The 21019-nt window shown below is 41.1% G+C and overlaps 1 protein-coding gene across 5 annotated transcripts in view; it reads right to left on the bottom strand.

The window, feature by feature from the left end:
• c21h8orf34 (chromosome 21 C8orf34 homolog) overlaps positions 1-21019 on the bottom strand; it is a 112817-nt gene that overhangs the window by 70449 nt on the left and 21349 nt on the right. For 3 of the 5 annotated variants that reach the window (XM_047350497.1, XM_047350494.1, XM_047350495.1), the window contains exons 1-6: positions 20356-20458; positions 19949-20093; positions 18143-18274; positions 14370-14489; positions 8858-8886; positions 7708-7871 (exon numbers count right to left, since the gene is read on the bottom strand). In XM_047350497.1, coding sequence (XP_047206453.1) covers positions 7708-7871; positions 8858-8886; positions 14370-14489; positions 18143-18274; positions 19949-20093; positions 20356-20427 — 662 coding nt within the window. In that variant the 5' untranslated portion in view covers positions 20428-20458. Of the gene's footprint in view, positions 1-7707; positions 7872-8857; positions 8887-14369; positions 14490-18142; positions 18275-19948; positions 20094-20355; positions 20459-21019 lie in introns of those variants that run through there. The other 2 variants (XM_047350498.1, XM_047350496.1) reach the window with 2 other exon arrangements.

Below are 21019 nucleotides of genomic sequence, written 5' to 3' on the forward strand. Positions count from 1 at the left end.
GATAAGAATGGACTAATGTGTATTAACATTATTGGCACAAAGCCGTGTTTAAAAGTTAGTTATTAAGCATCAGAGTCTCACTTTAAGCAAAATGTAGGACCAAATCTTAAGCATCAGTCTCAGAGCTGATTTATAATATGTTGCTGTGCTGCAAGGCTGATCCTGGATGATGCATTTAGAAAACCCCAGACAAGGACCGATCACTGAACTGGTTTTCTTAGAATATTCTTAGAAAAAAGCAAGAAAAAATTGTGAAAATCTTAAGTTACACTTTTAAAACATCAATGCTAATAAATTCATGTAGTAAATTAAAGACAGTTTCCTGTTCCTCCGATAATTTCTTAGTGACAGATTTGAAACAGGTGGTGGTTAACTGAGTTGTGTATAGAAACGCTATATTTGATGATGGGATCCCTGCAGCCATGGATTCTAAGAGGAAGCCCAACTGGAGAGAGGAGGAAACACTAACACTTGTCGAGTTAATTAAAGAAAGACAACAGATAAAAAGGAAAATTCAGTCGCAACTTAACTAGTGCAGACAAAAAAAAAATTATGGTCCTGCATTTGTTCAATATCTGACTGTGAAAAGAAATGGTGTAATATACTCTTTCCAAAAGGCGCACAGATATATCTGCCTTTAAGTCCAACATAACGTGCACTGGTGTGTACGCTCCTGTTTTTACCATTATTTCTTTTGTATTACAGGTCTAAATCTATTTTGAAGACATTACATTAATGAAGAAAGAACATTTATCTCAAATGCAAGGTTTTCTTTTTTCACTTAGTTCTTCTCACGCAAAGACTATGATGATGATTAACCTTTTCAATTATGTTATCCTTCCTGTAAGGTTCGCCCTCATCTGTGTCTTCTCAGAACCATCACAGGCCCCTAGTGACAACTTCTAACCAACTGAGAAATCTCTGGAGCTGTCTCAAATAACCATCAGAGTAAGAGTGATTCTCAGCCTTAGAAATTTTGATAACTTGCATTTATACTTAATGCATGGTTCACACAGCAAGATTTTAAAATTTAAAATTGATTTTCAAAACCTGAGAGACCCTACAAATAACGATAAAAAATCATAGGTATAAACAGGTTTGGTCCTACAGCGTGTGGTGTCCAGCCACACAGCAAGCACAACACACCACATATGAACAGATTTCACTCACAAACATTCGGAATTCAGACAGAAAATCTTGCGAACCCTCTCAAGATCATACTTGAGTTCAGAGTATTTCCCCTCCTTGTTTCCGTCACCTCGCTTTCCGATTGGCTACACGTCATGTTCAACAGGCATGCTTGTTTGTCCTCAGGGTACACTCCACATGGTAGGATATCGGGCCAAGGCAATCCAACATGTTGAATATCAATGGTTTGAGGTCAGAGCGCCCCTGACGTCCTTCCGATCAGACCAGATTACTATTAACACACCGTACACATCATATACACAGAATATCTCAAAACATTATCTTAAGAGCCATCACGATGATCAGAGCAGGTCTGAAGGGGAAGATCAGGGCAGAAATCTGCATTAAAATCCTGCCGTGTGAACCAGGCATAAGTCTGGAAGTAGGAGTACATTTCTGGATCTCTTAACACTTAACACTAAAACTCCACTCTGAGAAGTTTGATAAATATGGGCGCTGAACCTTTGTTTTTTTTGTACGGTTTTAATTTTCCTAATTTTAGTTTACTTTTTGCTTATAGGCCCTCCACTTCACCATTCACAACTCTCTGTTGTTAATTTTACTTTACTGATTCCAAAAGTCATTTTTTAATCCACAGCTAAAACGTGTGATCCTTAGAGACTGCAGCTGTGGAAATGCACCATTCTCAACATAATTTATTTTCATTTTTGTTTCCTTTTAGTGAACCACAAAAACCACGATACATGTTTAAATCACTGGTAATATTTTTACTTAAACAGAAAAATAAATTTTTCTATTTCTTTTAATTTCTCTTAGTTAAAATGTAGCTATAACTAACTAACTCTTCACATTTAGTAATTACACTGGAGAAATTAATTTCTATATCCCTCTCGATGAGGGTTATGAATTATAATGCTGCAAGAGTATTCATTAGATCCTAATCTCTATTTAATGACTTCTATTTACAGCTAATAGTAAAGGGTCAAAAGATGGCTGATGAGGTATTTTGTCATAATCACTGTGTGGTAGTTGTGCTAATTAAATTGGTTAGCTTGATTCTCTACAAGTCATTATCCACAGATGTTTCATCTGCTTCAACATGAGGGTAATTTTTTCCAGACAGAGAAAGCATTAACACTGAAGACCAAGCAGGAAAATAGGCTAATATTAGTACAACTGCAGATAAGTACAATAGTTTCTCCGAGTTTGTTCATTACAGAAACTAAACTCTATATAAATCACTAGTTAAAACATGAACCTTGAAAACAAAATAATTATCTTTTAGTGCAATTTCTATGTGTAAATATTAGGAGAAATAACAGAAATATTTAAAGAAGATAAAACTGTGTTGCTGCTACACATTAAATGAAAAAAATCGTATCTCTGTCACATTGAGGTTTTGGATCGGACCAAAGTGCAGACAAGAGCTCGGCAGGATCATCTTTGTAATTCAAAGATTTATTTACAAGGTCCAAAAACGTAGCAAAAACACTGCAGGAAATGAACCAGAGCCTAGATACAAAACTTACAAAATTCACTGCAGGTTTCCCAAGGCAAGGTAATGCAAAAACAAAGCATAATCGAGAACGAGGTGTGACGAATACAAGGAACCAGCAACAAACAGAGACACCAAACCAACTAATATACTGGGGAAAGACAAAGGCAGGTAATCAAGGGAACTGAGAACAGGTGCGACAAGGAGGCAGGGCAGCAGAAGGAACAGGTGAAACAATTATAAAGCCTGAGGAAAAGTGAAAGGAATAAACAATAAACAGAAAACACAAACTAAGCAAGAGAATAAATCAGTGGAGGAAATAAAGAACTAGAATAACTATGAACTAAAGTAAACACTGAACTAGAGGGAAAACAGAAACAAAACAATAACCTATGAAATAAACAAAGAGCCCATAAGAAGAATCTAAACTACAAAATAAACAAACCAAATGTAAACAATAACTACAGCTGGAATGAGAACAAATAGTACGAGTACTAAATAAGAAATAAGAAACTAATAAACATAATAGAAACATCTAGACAAAATAAACCATCACAAGACACCAAAACCAATGTCCAAAATGTCACACCGTGACAATCTCAGCTAATTGTAAAATTACATTCTGAATATTCATTAGCAGTTTGCTGAGTTGGCAGTGTTACCTTTTATCACAGTGGTTCTCAATACTGTTCCTCAGGGCCCACAGTCCTTTATATGAGCCCTGAGCCCCTTTGCTCCAGCACACCTACAAATCATTACATTACCTCCTCAGCATGTCATCAAGTTCGGCAGAAACCTGTTAATTACCCAGGTTGTGTGTCAGCAGGAAAACTCCTAAAACATGCAGGACAGTGAGTCCTGAGAAACAGGTTTGAGAACCATTGTTTTATTTCATCCCTACTGACCGCCAGAGGCGCTGCTTCAAGCACTGAATGGTCTTTCTTGCGCATGTGCAGGTCGAGAACCTAATAACAACATGGTCACATGTGACCTACAGGTAGCTCACGTGAGTCTATATAGTCACATAGCACCAGGAGTTTAGTCCCTTCCTTCTTCTCTCGCGCAGGTTGGTGAATGCAGGTGTTGGCTTGTATTCGTTGTTCCTCTTGCTGCTAGAAGTCTCGTGATCAATTGTGGTCGGAACTGCGGATGGTTCTGCTCTCCAAAGGCTGCGCAAGCTGCTTTTTCCTCCAGGTTTTCTGGTAAGTTTGTTCGGCTCGCAGGTGGCGTTTTCTGCTCCTGCTGAGTCCGTAAATGTTTTTCGGCAGTAGTTGCTGTCCGTTTTGCTTTGATTGCTTGACTCGCCAGTGGCGTTTTCTGCTCATGCTGAGTCTGATTCCTTTGACAGTGTTGCTGTTTGTTTTTCATTTATACATTGCTCGTTGACTCTCCAGTGGTATTTTCTGCTCGTACTGAGTCTATTTACTTCAGCAATAGTTTGCTGTTCGCTTTGATTTGTTCCCTGTTTATTGGCTCGCCAGTAGCGTTTTTCTGCTTGTGCTGAGTCCGTTTAATTTTTTTTGGCAGTGGCTTACTGCTCGCTTTTTTTTACTCCTGTTTGTCTGACGTGCCGGTGGCGTTTTCTGCTCGTACTGAGTCCTACGGGTTACTGCTGTTGTTGCCGTAACAGGGTCTTGATGGTGGAGTTTTTTCTGCCCCTTCGACCCCATCTGTTCTCGCCTGTCCCCTAGGGTGGATCAGCTTTCAACGGAGCTGGCCCAGATGAAGGCCCTCCTTCAGTCTCTCCGGGCGGATGGTGGCTGCGGCGAGACTTCTCCTCCTGAACAGGGAGGGTCCTCGATTTGCGAAGATGATGCTATTTCGGTCGTGGCATCGGGTACTCTGTTTTGAGAGAACTTTCCACAGTTGGGCTCCCGGACCTCAAGTTCGGGCTCCGGCGCCTCTCAGGGAGGTGCAGGGGAGCCGGTGTCTGTGGCTATTAGAACGGCTCTTGGCCGTTTGCAGCTGTATGTTCTGCCAGACCAGTCTGCTCCATCTAGTGCCTTCTTTAGGCGTCATGATGCCGAGGCCGCCTTTGTCGTTCCTCCATCGGCGGAGTACGTCCAGGAGCTGCATGCTTGCTTAACAGACACGAGGGCCTTTTCCCGCCCGACAGCGGATGGCAGGGCCCTGGCTGCCATGCATAAGGCGCCCAAGTGTGGGTTGGGCTGCATGCCCCCTGTCGAATCTGCCATTGCCTCTCATATTGTTCCTCCTGATGAGGCGTTGAGGCCTAATGCCCATTGTCCACGACCACGATGTCACTTTCTTGGGGTGCATGAGCATGGCTCCTAGACCAAGACCGGCTAGGGCCCAGGCTTCGCGTCCAGTTCGGGCTGCCGGTTATGTTCACGCCCCGGACTCGTGGGTGTCCCGGGGATACCATCTTTAGTTTCGCCGCCGGCCTCCCCAGCCAGGAGCGGTGGCTTCACCCAGAGGTGGTGGATCGCATTTGTGCGACCTTCGGCAGGGCGGAGGTGGACCTGTTTGCCTCTAGAGATGCGGTTCACTGTCCCCTCTGATTCTCCCTGATGGACAGTGCCAGTCCTCTGGGCTACGACACACTGGCGCACGAGTGGCCCCGGACCCTTCTCTATGCCTTTCCCCCATTCCCCCTGATCCCCCACATCCTCCTGAGGGTTCTCCAGGACGGGCACGAGTTTCTGTTGGTAGCCCCCTTTTGGCCGGGGAGGACCTGGTTTCCTCTGCTGCGCAGGCTCTGCTCCGGCTCACCGATGCGCCTCCCCTCCAGGAGGGACCTCCTCTCCCACGTGGGGGGCCAGATTTTCCACCCCAATCCAGGTCACCTGCAGCTCTGGCTTTGGCCTTTACAGGTGCAGGCTCTGCCTTCTCCCATCATGGGGGCAGGGTGGGACAGACCATGACTAGTGCATGGGCACCGTCCACGCGGGCCATCTATGGTGCTAAGTGGGCGGTCGTAGCTGACTGGTGCCGTGGTAAGGGACTATTCGCTGTCCTGTTTCCCATTTGCTGTCCTTCCTTCAGGGGTTGCTGGTTCTGAGTTCAGCCAGGGTGTTTGGTCTCCACCGTCCCCACATGCTTTCTTAGGATGAGGGTTGCTGGAAGGTCAAGAACTCGATAAAATCTACTTATCAAAAATGGAATGAAATTGTCAGCTAAATTTACGTATCTTATAATGTTGTTGGTTGGTGTTAATGTTGGTTAAACTGGACTGTTGTATTTAGATCTGAATTTGACGGGACTGTATTGCAATGAACCAGACTGATTTCATCTGACTTTAGAATAAACTGGAATCTACAGTGCTATGGAAAGGTATTTGCTCCTTTATAGATTCCTTGTGTTTTATCTTTTTCTTCTCAACACTTTGAAGTTTCAGATCATCGAACAAGTTTTAATATCAGACACTGAGAACCAGAGTCAATACAAAAAGCTGTTTTGAAATAAATATGTTAAGAGAAAAAAAGCAAACCAACCTGGCCCAATGTAAAAAAAAAAAAAATCTGAAAGTAAAGAAACTCCGCAAAATGGCATCACTGCAAAACTCAGTGAGCGAAGGAAGACCAGAATTATAACTTGCATTTGTAAAATATAAATATTAACATAATGATAAACTGAGTATGTAATTTCTGAGAAAAACTCAATTAGATTTGGGCGTGTTATTTCGAGCACAAACTTCACAAAAACCATTTGGGGCAGGTTAAGGTTAAGCTCATTGACATCTATCAGCCTGGAAATGATTATAAAACCATTTCTACAAAAACAAAACCATTTCTAAGTTTACAAAACTATTTCTCCAGTGGACCACAGTGAGAAACCATTATCCACAAATGGAAAAAACATAGACAACGGTGAAATTTCCCTAGAGTTGAAAGCCTACCAAAATTACTCAAAGACTGTTAATCTCATCCAGGAGGTCACATCTAAAGTACTGTAAAACTCACTTAATCTCAGTGTTCATGATCAAACAAAAGAACTCAAGATCCCTGGTGCCCAGAAAGAACACAGGCTCTTGTCACGTTGCTAAAAAACAAAACATGATGATCGCCATAGCTTTCGGGAAAATATTCTGTGACGGGACAAAAATGGAACGTCCTGGACAGTCTGTTTCCCATTACATCATGAATAAGACTAACAGCGTTCTAGGAAAAATAACTTTATACCAACATGTGGTAGTTTGATGATCTGGGGCCATTTTGTTGCTTCAGGATGTGGACAGCTTTTTATTATTTTACTATCTACCAAAAAATTCTGAATGACAATGCCCGGCTATTAGTTTCTGACCTTAAGCTTAAGCACACTTGGGGTATGCAGCAGAGCAATTATTCAAAGTACACCTGCAAGTCCATCTCTGAATGGATAAAAAAAATAAACAATTGAGTGTCCTAGTCAAAGTCTGGACTTAAATCTGATTGACATGCTGCAGCATGGCCTTAAACAGGCTGTAGTGAAAAGCCTGAAAAGTCTCCACTGTGGCCATAAAATAGCTTTGGATAGCTTTTTTTCACTTGATAAATAAAACCTTCAACTCCAAAGTGCTTTTTGTATTTACTCATTTTGCATTTGGCTGATATCAACATTTGATAATGTTTGATTAATTATCTGGATGCAATGTAAGAGTGAAACAAAGCAGAACCAATCTGTTTAACAGCACCGTTTATTTCTGGGTACAAATTGAACTTGTTTGTTTTGTAAAGTGCCTTGAAAATGACATTTGTTGCAAATAATCCATATATAAAAAATAGAGTTGCTTTAGAATACAGTTAAAATAGAAGCTTTGAAAAAGTTAAACACAAGACGCAGACATCCGATGAAGGAGAGGAAACTTGTTAAATACCAGGCATGAAATTCCTTTGGCATTGAGGGCAGAGAAATGAGGTTAGCTTGAAATTGGGTTGAGGCAGTATCATGGCAAGCATGTTGAATAGTGCTTTTGAACTGGGATTATCAAAGCCATTCAGATGGTCATTCTTCAGGCTGGCACAGTGATAAGTCTACCTCATCGTGTTTAAATATCTACCAGCTCATTGAACTTTGTAAAGTTTTCAACTTATTTTCCTTAGCACGCACATCAGGTCACTAACCTCTGAGCAGGGCTGTTCTCTCCGCTCCAGCACACTTTGGTTTTAGCTCGAGGGAAAGGAGGGTGCAGCATCTCGGCAGCCAGCGGGTCTGCGTCGTCGTCGTCACGACCGACCCACTCGCCAACCACCCGGGGGCGCAGAACTGAGTTGTAGCCCAGAAACTGCTAAAAAAACAACATGCATAGAATTGCTTGACACTCAGATCTTTTAATATTTAAAGAAAACCCAGTTCTTCAAAAAACTCAGTTTTAAAAAGCATCACACTGTCAGACTCCTGACCGAAAGACATCCAGAAACATTTACTCCTAGCTCAACATAAAAGGCAAACTATCTCTGTTTATTCATTACATTTTTCCATTAACCCCCAAACAATATCCTGAAAATGTAGTGTCCCATTTAGCAAAATGTCCCTATCAGAACACATGCTGTGTTTCTCATCACAAGCCAGTCGTTTCCAAATGGAGCCGCTCCAGCCTGGGCGGCTGCTGCTGCACTATTGTGTTGGGAGAGAATTAGACAGAGACGGGGCTCAGGGAACGTTTTCTGGGTGAGAAACACAGCAAAGCAGCAGACAGTAATGTAGGACATGCTTACTGGGATATTACTCTCATATACAGTTAAGCCCAAAATGATTCATACCTCTGGCAGATTTAGATTTTCTAATTATTTTAATTTAAGAAAGACGTTTGTTTATGATGAGAAAACAGACATATCTCAGACGTAAAATGAGTAGGGATTTTGAAAAAAAAAGATGAAAATTATGTATCTTTTTTATTTATAGTATACTACAAAAATGGCATTTCCACATTATTTATACTCGGCATATTAAATGGAAATTGTATTTCAGCAACCAGACCCTTCCTCTAATTGCTGACAAGCCTTTTGAATGTTTCAACTGGTATTAGGACGATTTATCTTTAATGAAGAGCTCAAAGTCTTTGAAGTGGGAAGGCCTCCTTGCCATCACCTTATTCTTTGGATGTAACAGATTCGAGCCAGAACTGTAGTTGGGTCAAGCCAAAACATAAACATGTCTTCCAGTCAAAAGAAAAGTTTTTAATCCAAGTCTGCCAGGGGTATGAATAATTCTGGGCTAACCTCTACCATGAAATAACAGTTCACCACTCGAAAATGTTTAATGTCTGCATACCTGGTCAAGCTCGTCAGAGATGGCAATGCCTGCAAAGGAAATAGAAAAGTTGTTTAACACCTCAGGGAAGTAACACCGGCTTAGTCTACAGAGAGCTTGTGAGATCATCAGCTCCACTCATTTAGAGTGGGGCTGCTGATCTCAGTTAGATGTTTTTAACCACATTTTCTGAAAAGCTGAGCTCAATTTTACAAGTGGCACCCATGCCTGATTAATACCTGATTTGAAGAATGATGAAATAGCTTAAATAGAACATTTCTGACAACCTGAAGTAGGTTAATGTCAAAATGCAACACATCCCAACCTGAATGAAGAAATTCAAGAACAGATCAAAAACAAAGTCATATAGATTTGCCGGTCCGGAAAAGTTTAAAGAGCCAATTATAAGGCTTTGTGAGTTTATTGTAACACAGAGAGCATAATGATTTGTAGAGGAAAAGGACCAAAGTACAGACAGGAAAATGGCAGTAAAGAAATTGGTCAGGGGGTTATTACTTAAAGACAATACATTTGAAAAAGAAAACATGGATAGTTTGGAAAAAGTTCCTGTTGCCATATGTAGGTGAAACACGTAATACTTCATCACTAATATTTCAGCTGTCTTCTTGTTAATCCTCCATTTTATTTGTTTGAGATCTTATATTTCCTTTGTAAACAGAAAGGAATTATTTAATAGTGTTCCTGTTGTATGTTCTTCAACTATTGTATGATTCTTTCATAAGTTGAGCTTTGAAAAGCTCATTAAGCTTTTAGGGCATCAAAGGAACATATCTGTCACAGTGTGTTTCTGGTTCTGTATTTGTTTACGTTTAATCAGATGTTTTGATGTATGATTAGTCTTTGAGTCCCCGTTTTTGGTGTTTTATTTCCTAGGTTCTGTTCTGTTGACTGTGCTTTATTGTATTTTTTGATCTGTTGTTCTCCCCGTGTTCTAGTTCCCTGGGTGTGTTTTATAGTTTGTTTCTTCGTCTAGCTCCTCCATGTCATCATTTGTCTCTGTCTGCTTCACCTGCTCCCTCTGCCTCCATGTCTCCACGTCTCACCTGTTCCCTGTTTTCCTGATGACCTGCCCTATTGTTTCATGTTCACCTTCGTCCCTATTTAGGTTTGTCTTGTCCTTTGTTCCACGTGGTGTCGTCATGTCTTTTCATGTCTCGTTTGATGTCTCCTTGGATACGTGTTCTGCTCGGGATCCTGTTAGGTTCTGTTTTGAGGATTTCCTTTGTTATCTGGATTTTCTGAACCCCTGCTCCTCGCCTGTATGTGAGTGATCTCTGTAATTAAAGAAGGAGTTTTCCCACTGATCCCACTCTGCCTTCTCCGTACTTGTCTGCCTCTGGTCCACCACAAAAACGCACTGACAATATCCAGCCACGGTTACTGGAAATAATACAGTTAAGATTTGTTAGAAGGTCACAGCTGCAAGGATTATGATTATTGATTAATTAATATTTTTCAAAAATTATTATTAAAAATCATAATTCAGGAAATTAATTTCTTAACAAAAAATCATTACTTACGAATATAAATCAGAGATGTTCTCTGGTGTTGTGATTATGGGCTTAAAGCCCTTAATAACTACAATTAGTTATTTATCACCAATAATTGATCATTATTAACCAAAAACACTAAATGTCACGGTTTATTTAACCACGTCACCAAAGGTGGGGGAACTTTGACTTTATTTTGACAGATAAATCACTCTTGCACGAAATAAACAAACGCTTTCTCTTTATCTAGGTGAAAATTTATTAAATCAACAGCCCTGATTCACTGTTTATTCTGATTCAATAACCTTCACCTAACTAACAAGCACTATTCTACACAAAGGGGATACAAAATTACTACCTAACAATACTAATAAAATAAAATATATGCGCATTGAGTGTCTATGAAGATCAAGCCAGCAGTTTTATGGACAAAATGTGTAATTTGGGTTAACTTGGAAAAGAAGCCCTCCTGGTGTGCTGATGTCTCGATTTTTGGCGATTAGCTGGTAGACAGTGGGCTGCGCCCTTAGCCACTAGCAGCTAATTGCCCCAAATCTCAACAAAGGGTCAGAAAACTCTGAGGCGGGAACTCAGTTGAAAAACTGGGACAAAGAAGTGGTCAGGCCACGAGGCCCAGATGGCAGCTGTTTTGAATGAAAAAACTTTAAAAGTCCAGCTTCTAACTCCTGGCTGATTTTGACCTTCTAGTATCAGACAGATTTCCAGCTTTCAAGCTCTTCTGGGAATGGCCTTGTGGAGCAAAGGTTTGTCTGCGAGCTTTTGTCTCTCCAGATATGCGCATCCATTGCAACGTCCCGTGAGACACGCTGGAAATGGCAACGGAAGTTTATTTTCTGCGGGTTTTATAATCCCAGGTGACGTCAGAGCCGCGACATCTGTTGAGCTCCACATGTCGAACTGCCCAGCCCAGCTGGTCTATTCCCCAAAATGGATGACCCCAACATAGCATTCCTGCTTACATACAAGAGTGGATAAATCTCTTTTCTGATCTCAGGATCATGAAACTCAGATATAAAATAGAAAGCTTCTTTAGCTTTAACTAATTAACGCATAAAAAGTAGATAGACTCGTACTCGTCGTCTTCCGGGACCGGGTCGCTGGGGCAGCAGACTCAGCAGAGACGCCCAGACGTCCTCTCCAGCTCCTCCGGGGGGAGCCCAAGGCGTTCCCAGGCCAGCCGAGAGACATAGTCCCTCCAGCGTGTCCTTGGCCGTCCCCTGGGCCTCCTCCCGGTGGGACGTGCCTGGAACACCTCCCGAGGAAGGCGTCCAGGAGGCATCCGGTATAGATGCCCGGGCCACCTCAACTGGCTCCTCTCGATGTCGAGGAGCAGCGGCTCTACTCCGAGCCCCTCCTGAATGGCCGAGCTCCACACCCTCTAAGGGAGAGCCCAGCCACCCTACGGAGGAAGCTCATTTCAGCTGCTTGTATCCGGGATCTCGTTCTTTCGGTCATGACCCAAAGTTCATGGCCATAGGTGAGAGTAGGAACGTAGACCGACCAGTAAATCGAGAGCTTCGCTTTCCGGCTTAGCTCTCTCTACACCACAACGGACTGGCACATCTAGGTACATCTCCGTTCCGACCATGGCCTCTAACTTGGAGGAGCTGATCTTCATCCCAGCCACTTCACACTCGGCTGCATGCTGTAGGTCTTGGCTAGAGGGGGCCAGCGGGACCACGTCATCTGCAAAAGGAAGAGACGAAATCCACTGGTCCCCAAACCAGACCTCCTCCGGCCCATGGCTGCGTCTAGAAATACTGTCCATAAAAGTTATGAACAGGACCAGTGACAAAGGGCAGCCCTGGCAGAGTCAAACATGCACTGGGAACAGGTCCGACTTAGTGCCGGCAATGCGGACCAAACTCCTGCTCCGCTCGTACAGGGACCGGATGGCCCCTAATAAAGGGCCCCCGATTCCATACTCCTGGAGCACCCCCCACAGGGCATCACGAGGGACACAGTCGAATGCTTTCTCCAGGTCCACAAAACACTTGTGGACCAGTTGGGCAGACTCTCATGAACCCTCGAGTACCCTGTAGAGGGTATAGAGCTGGTCCAGTGTTCCACGGCCGGGACAAAAACCACACTGCTCCTCCTGAAGCTGAAGTTCGACTATCGGCCGGACTCTCCTCCCCAATACCCTGGCGTAGGCCTTACCAGGGAGGCTGAGGAGTGTGATCCTCCTGTAGTTGGAACACACCCTCCGGTCCCCCTTCTTATGAAGAAGGACCACCACCAAAGTCTGCCAGTCCAGAGGCACTGTCCCTGACCGCCACACAATGTTGAAGAGGCGTGTCAACCATGACAGCCCCACAAAATCCAGAGATTTGAGGTACTCAGGGCAGACCCTCACTATGCACTTGGGCCTGCCAAGTCTGTCCAACTTTCTCCTCCTCCAGCGGATCCAACTCACCACTAGGTGGTGATCAATGGACAGCTCAGCCCCTCTCTTCACCCGAGTGTCCAAAACATGCGGCCGAAGGTCTGATGATACTACAACAAAGTTAATCAGTGACCTCCTACCTAGGGTGTCCTGGTGCCAAGTGCACTGATGGACACCCTTATGTTTGAACATGGTGTTCATTATGGACAATCAGTGACTAGCACAGAAGTCCAATAACAAAACACCACTCGGATTCAGATTGGGGAGGCCATTCCTCCCGATCACGCCTCTCCAGGTGTCACTGTCGTTTCCCATGTGGGCGTGGATAGATTAATGAATCCATAAATACATTATTTATAATCCTTGAGGGTAATTACTGTACAGCAGCACTGCAAATAAAATAGATAAAAGAAAATAGTAGATTGCCCTGCAGTGTAAAAATTAAAGTAACAATTGGAATACATACAATGTGGAATGAAAATGTGAAATTATGAGCAGTGCCAGTAAGAGAAAATTACAAAACAAACAGTCCTAAGAGTAAAAACAACTGTTTTTATAGGAAGAAATATATTAAATGGCAGGAATTACATTGAATCATATTTTAATTTAAAGATTTACAGAGAGTTTGTATAAACCTCATGCAATTTACAGGTTCTCCAAAATATTAATTACCTTAAATTAAGTTATATACACTTAACAGCCACATTATGTGGGTACACCTGTTCAACTGTTTGCTAACACAAATCACAAATTAGCCAATCACCTGACAGCAATTCAATATCAGGCATTTAGACATAATGAAAAGAGATATAAGCAAGTCTAAATGTGCCACGGATGTTTGTTCCAGAGACCCTGGGCATACAGGCATACTTGGCATACTTGTTCAAGATGATAGAAAGGCAACAGTGGCTCAAATAACCACTAGTAATAAGGAGGCTATCTCTGAACACACAACACAGTTAACCTTAAAGCATAAGACCACACTGAGTACCACTTCTGTCAGCTGAAAACAGAAAAGGCAGGCCACAATTCGCACAGGCCAATTTAAAACTGGACAATAACAGAATGAAAATATGCCACTTGGTCCAATAAGTCCTGATTTCAGCAACAACATACAGCTGCAACACATGCAGCTCACTAATCTGCAGCCACTGCATGATGCTTTCATGACAGTTTGGACCAAAATCTCACAAGAATGTTTCTAACACCTTGTTGTATTAAGGCACTTTTGAAGGCAAACGTCGACTAACCCAATACAAATAAGCTAATAAACCTAATAAACTGAGTGGACAAATACAAAGAATAAACAGCAGATACAAAGTGCAATGGAAAGTTCACCTATTTAATTAGTGTTAATATTTTGACAAATGTTGATATTTAATTCATATACCGGTACACACATATAGATAATGTGAACAACAGAATAATCATGCTAAATATAATAAAGTAATGTTATGCATGGTTGTCCCACTAATCCTGACTTATTGTTTTATTACCAAAAGACATATGTATATATCTATATATAGATATATAGATATCTATATAGATATATAGATATATAGATATCTATATATCTATATAGATATATAGATATATATGCTGTGCAGTTACTCACTTCGTGACAGGCTCTCCAGGGCTTTGCCAAGTTTTTTGCTCTCCTGCAAGATGTGGCTGAGCTCATCAAAGTCACGGCTCTCCCTCCAGTCCCAGGACGGATACTCGACTGATCGCGGCACTGGACATCACAAACACAAACAGAACGACTTGCTGCATAAAAGAAAGCTGTCAGTTTACCCTTAAATAAAGACAAAGAAAACACTCAAGCTAAATGCCTTGCAAAATTATTCAACCTCTTTGAACTTTTCACCTTTTAACATGGTACAACCACAAACTTCAATGTATTTATTTGCCATTTCATTTGATAGGCCAACACAAAAAGTATGTATTTAATTCCTTTTTTAGTAAAAAAAACTCTGAAGAGTGGGATGCATTTGTATTTAGTCCTTCTGTCAATATACTGTTGAGCCCCCTTTACTAAACACTTCCTATCAACTGTCCCCAGCTTCCCTGTTCATGTTGAACTAAAGCATTGCCACAGCATGATGCTGCCGCCTCCATGTTTAAAGGTGGGCATGGTAGGTTCAGGGTAAAATGGGGTGTTAGAAAATTACAATAGACCTCTTGGCTTCGTCTCTGATTTGCTCTATTTGGTTATGTCTTATAAGTGTTTGCCCTATATTTAGCTCTTTTTATTTTTTCATCAACTCTTAAAAGATTCGATGTCCCTGCTCTAGTAAAGCATCCACACAGCATGGTGCTGCCACCACCTTTCATCAGTCCAGGGATGGTGTTTTCAGGGTGATATATTAAGTTAGTTTTCCACCATACCTACTTTTGCAAAAGACTGTATAAAACTATCTGTAAAACCCAAGTTATCTTGTTGTGACAGCAGGATGATGGGAAATAGAGCACTGGCAGAAAAAGAAAAATGTCAACTTCCAGAAGGACAGAACTTTCTGGTTTGAGGCTAGGTGACAGATGCTGTTACTGTCTTTGATTCACAAAACAACTCAGGAAGTAGCACACATACTGCAATGAAATCCTGTATCCACAGCTCTTAAATGATGGGTAATTTATAGGCTGTTTGATACAAGCACTACTAATAAAAGCAAAGAGCAACAGTCTTTCACAGATCTTCCAGATCAAACGTTCTTATGTGCCCACGCAGCTCAGTTTGACTCGTTTAAAAGCAATAGTTTATGAGGACACCCCAGTAATGTATTATGTTGCCTAATAACCTCAGATCCAAATCTAAAGGAAGTTAGAATGAGTTTAATGAATGTGTAAATAAAATATAGGAAAATCTTCTGAAAGCTGCAGAGACCAACAGCCCTTTGCCTTCAAGCAAACAAATGTAGTCCATGGTGTGTATCTGATAGCAGCGCTGCAACAGTCTGCTGTCCCCTGCTCTTGTTTACCCTGACTAAGCTGCTTGGTGATAAAATAACTGTAAGCACAGAGCAAATGCTTCTGCCAAATACACGCAGGAGAAAAAAAATATATTTCATTAGCTCTGGGGGAAAATGGGCTGTTCTGTTCAGTGCCGGCCTCTGTGTCATACTGCAGAAACAAAGGGTTGTGCTGTCTCTTAATAGCTCACATCAGAGAAGTGAACATGTGAGGCATAATCCCACTTGAGGCATTTGGTGTTGCTGCAGTGTAGTTTTGCTACTCTTATTAACATACTTAACCTTTCTATTCCCAGGGTTCCTGAACATTTTTCATGTAAAAAATTCCAAACTTTCCAGATGCAAATTTGCGGTTTATCAGTTTTTCATTTTCATTTTCAAATACAGTATAAAAACACTAAAAGTCTGATTTTCAAAAGGTTTGGATATATAAATGCACGTACAAACTGGATTGCGTGTGCAAAACTGATGTAGAAATCAGGCGCAAATTGAATTGTGTGTTGAAATGAGTGGAACAGAAGGTGCAAACGTTTCAGCAACATATGCAAATCATATGCTAATGATCCAAATGTACAAATATATAGGAGGAGGATATGCAAATCTAATTCCTTATCACCCGCAACACGATTTATTTAACATGGTTTTTGGGTGCAATTCCTGTGTCTATATTTAGCACGTTTGAAAGGCAGGTGCAAACCGGCATGCAAAAATTGTCTGCAGTCTTTGTGGCGAGAAGGAGGCATGGATATAATGACAGACGAAGGAGAGAGAGAACCTTCTGTGTGCATGTCAACATATTTCTACTGTCAGAAATAAAAATAGTAGAGATCTATCCAGCAATGCCACTCTGGAGCTGCAGCATTATAATTTCAGCACACTTTCGCTTTATGGGAGTCCATCCAGACACCGTTATGTCTTGATGGACTGGAGGAGCACCGCTATATTGCCCAGAAAATGTGGCGCAGATTTTAGTTGTCTGCTGCATGTTTGTAGCGAGACTGCACACAATGTTCATGCAATTAAACCAAAACGAAAAACACCATGACTGCACCTACTGTAGCATGTTTCTAAACAAATAAATCTAAATATCAACTGCCACCAGAGACCAGAAAATGGGATATTAACAGAAAAACTAATAAAAAAAATGTCCAGGTTTCATGATTAATATTTAATCTTTTCACTTTAGCTTTTATTATTTTCATCTTTTCAAAAGTGCATTATTATATTTCTTCTTCTCCTTCTTTTGTCCCTACTGCCTCCATCCTTATACTTAAGTTTGAATGTCACAGCTTCATGTTTTTCTTCTTCCACCTCTCTCCAACTCCATGGCTTCAATCCTCATCTTTCTTATACGGCCACTCTCAGTCCCCCAAACTATCCATGATGACAGCCAGTAGCACACGAAAACATCTCATTTAAAGAAGGGAGGGAAGTAGGGACACATGGTAGGAAGGGGGTTAGGATGGAAGAAGGGAAAGAAGGGAGAGAAGGAAGTAGGGACACAACGAAGGAAGACAGAATAAAAGAAACTACATTTAAACAATGGAATAGGGATAAAAGTCTAGAAATACCACTGTTTTCCATACTCTTAGTCCCGGAAAACACTGAAATCATTACCCCAGACTTTTAAATGCTGTGTAGAAACACTGTTTTCTTTAAGAAATAAAAATTTATGAGATCGGAATGCCCAAACACCTGTGCATGCATATTTAATGTTCTCTCAATTGTAGTTTTAATATTGTTCATACTGAGCAAGCTTGTTATGCTCCACACTTACAAATGCACCTAGATGTGCCTCCCTTGTTGTCAATTTGCAGACTGCACGTGCTCCGCTCATCTCCGCATTCGTTTCCTCCGACCACAGTCTAAAATAGACTTGGTCTGGCAGTGATGGAGTACAGTGTTAAATTATTGAGGTGGTCTGTGGCTCTGCTGCCTCTCCCGTTTGACCCCCCCCCCCCCCCCCCCCCCCCCCCCCCCCCCCCCCACTGCCTTCAGCCTCATTTGAACGTTACAGCTATGGTCGTTTTTTCCAAACTTGCTTGAAAGAAAAAAACAGATGAACACCCAATTTTCTATATCTGATTCCATGAGTATGCCAGGATCTTGTGAATAATTCACTTCAGTGTGTAGCAGCAGGGAGGGGGAAAATGTATGAGGAGGCATTTTATAATGAACTCATCTGCAGGGCTCAGGGAAGCTGGAAGGAGGACACTGTGACTAACTTTAATTAGACATAATTATATAAAATTAAAATGAAGATGAAAGTCTATGGCGCATGTAATTGGGAAACAAGTGATACAACATGTTTTAAAACTGCGCAGCGTCATAATCTACAGCAGAGTTGGCATGTCTGCGGGAAGTCCCGGTAAATCAATCACAAAAGTAAACTTCTAATGATAACTGGAGTTAAACTTACAGGACTTGGATTCTGGTGAAGGCGGAGAGATGCTTGAAACTGCCAGGTCACTCTTTGATTTTTTAGGCTTCTTTGGAGTAATCTGCCATGGCTTCTCAAAGTTGCTGTATTCTCTTCGGGTGTTTTTGTTTTCTGTGAGGAAAGAAAGCAACAACATGTCTTGAGACCAATCTGTAAAGTGGAAAGATTGGTTGTTTCAGATTTGAATGCATATGGAAATTAATCTAGCAAATAGAGTACCTTAAACACATACCCCTTAAACCTTTTTATCTATTGCGCTCTAAAAATGTCTCCTTTATGGAGAAGTGGCAGGAAAAATCCATTGCTGAAAGTAAACCACAAGCAGTCATACATGGCTCAATGAGACTATATGAGGCTACATCCAAAATGCTATGTGTGGTTGAAAACTCAACACAACACATCACCCTGTACATACCATCTCCACAGCAAAACATGGTGGTGGTGACATCATGCTGTGGGGCTGGTTTACTTCAGCAGGACAATTCTTAAAGAAGAGGGTTAGAGGCCACAAAAGACTGAATCCAATAAAGAATCTGTGGAAAGAGATCTCAACAGGCACTCTATATAATGTAACTGAGCTATTTTATAATATAGTCTCAACATTTGCAAAGCTGGTGGAGACATATTCCTCAAGACTTGCAGGTGTAATGGCAGCAAAATGTGCTTCAGAAAAGTATAGGTGTTAAAACAATGTATTGTTTTCCTTCTACTTCACAGTTAGGATTTATTTGTGTCTGTCTAACATAAAATCCAAATAAAAAGAAATTGAAGTTTGTGATTGCGACATGGTAAAATGTGAAAATGTTCAAGGAGTGGGAATACGTATGCACTATACTGGTGATATTGGAGGCAGTTGTGTATAAAAACCTTAAACATAATGACATAATATAAGTTTTTAGTCATTTGTGCTTTTTAATGAAAAAGTTGTTTGGATCAGTAACTTCTGATATTCTTGGGAATGATCCACAAGCATGGTTGTATGAAGTTCCTATAATTCACCCCTTGGAAAAACCCTTTAAACTCTAACAGGTTTAATGTGTAGCAATGATGCAACCCCACAAATACAAGTCACTCAAGCACCCTTTCTCCGAAATCATTCTGAAATCATGTGTTGCTGCAGGAGGCAAGAGAAATTTTTGGTTAAAATGTATAATTCACTTCCAGCCTCAAATTCCCCCAAACTCTGAAACTAGGGACTAGGTTGTTTGCCCATTGCCATTATGTCTTTTCAGGTGTTGCTTGTTGGAACACCATGTCTGTTTCTGTCATTACAGTTTCGTTTCATCAGGCTTGTGAAAAACAAAGAAATTAGCAAAAGCACACGTACATCTCTTAAGCTGATGCTCAATCAGAGAGATGATTAGGAGATTAGGAGAATTTATTCACTGCAATTTTGCAAATGGAATATATTGACATACACATTTGTCACATAAAAATGAATCAGGTCATTGTCATAGACCTTTTGGTAACAAGAGTCCTGGTTAAGATGAACATGACAACTTGTTTAAATCACTATTTCAAAGATAAGTCCTAAATTGAACATGATTTCAAAGAAAAATGTCTAAAAACAAGAAAGGGTTTCCTAGTTGGGAAAATCACCCAGAACACCTGCCTTAAGTGAAAATTTCAACATCAGGAGGTTTTAAAAGGTAGAGGTTTCTCATCAACCCAACAATAAAATCCAAATGTGGATGGTTGCCACAATCAAGTACCTACTTCCCAAGCAAAGGTAACACAACATAAGCCATGTGTGTGGATGTGTGCTTTCAGCTGTCTGCTACCAACCTGGGGAACTCTGAGCCCACAGAGCTGCTGATCCAGAGAAAGCTCTGTGCAGTTTGCCAGGGCTATCTTGCTTGGTCTGCAGGTGATCAATAAGAAATGGGATTGGATGATCTGGAGTCTCAGTTATCAGTTTGGTCATCAACTCCTACAGGAGCAAGGAGAAACATCAGATGAAAGCTGTTCATAGGAAAGAAGCATGTGGCAAATGGAAAATCACCATGATGAATTTAAGAAACAATCAAGCATCACAGCGTTTATTTGCTGCCAACTTCTCTTAGAGGAGTTGCTAAAATGGTTCGTTTTTAGAGAAGATTTACTCATTTACAGCACTCTTTAAAGTCTTTTGAACAAAAACGTCAAGGCAAACAATATTCCCCTTTGTACCAAGTACATATCTGCAAACTCACATGTTTAGACCTAACGGCGCACATGTAAACAAAACACTGCAGCATTGGGGTAATCACTGGTTCTGAGTCCATGTTTTGTTTTGCTTCACCATCTGGTACACTGATTCAGATGGAACAGGTAAATGTTGTAAAGAATCAATTTTTTAAAAGGTTGGCATGGAAACAAAATAAAAAGGTAATATATATTTTACATTTAGTTGCTAGTATTTGAAGAAATTCTGTAAATTTTCAGTTAGTCAGAAAGACCCGTATCACTGGAGGTCAACGTTTGTGTTAATACCATCTGTGTGAAAATGTGCTCAAGGAAACAAGTATTTTTTTTTTGTTTGCAGCTACTGTTTTAATTTTCCACACTCCACCAACTTTCTGTAATCACCACTAAGATAACTGATGATATCACTTCCAATCCGATTTACAGTGCCTTGCAAGAACAATCATTCCCCCTAATCTTTTTCACATGACTTCACACAAATGCCACAAACTTCAATGTGACCATTACAAAATAGTGTATAATTCTAAAGGGAAAGGAAAACAATTCCCTAAGTCAACACTTTTACTGCTATTACAGCTGCAGGTCCTTTGAGGTATGTCTTTAGCAGCTTTCCATATCAGACAAACCTCAAGCTCAGTCAGGATGGATGGAGTCTTTGTTAACATCAGGTTT

The sequence above is a fragment of the Girardinichthys multiradiatus genome, chromosome 21 (assembly GCF_021462225.1).
Source record: "Girardinichthys multiradiatus isolate DD_20200921_A chromosome 21, DD_fGirMul_XY1, whole genome shotgun sequence".
NCBI lineage: Eukaryota > Metazoa > Chordata > Actinopteri > Cyprinodontiformes > Goodeidae > Girardinichthys > Girardinichthys multiradiatus.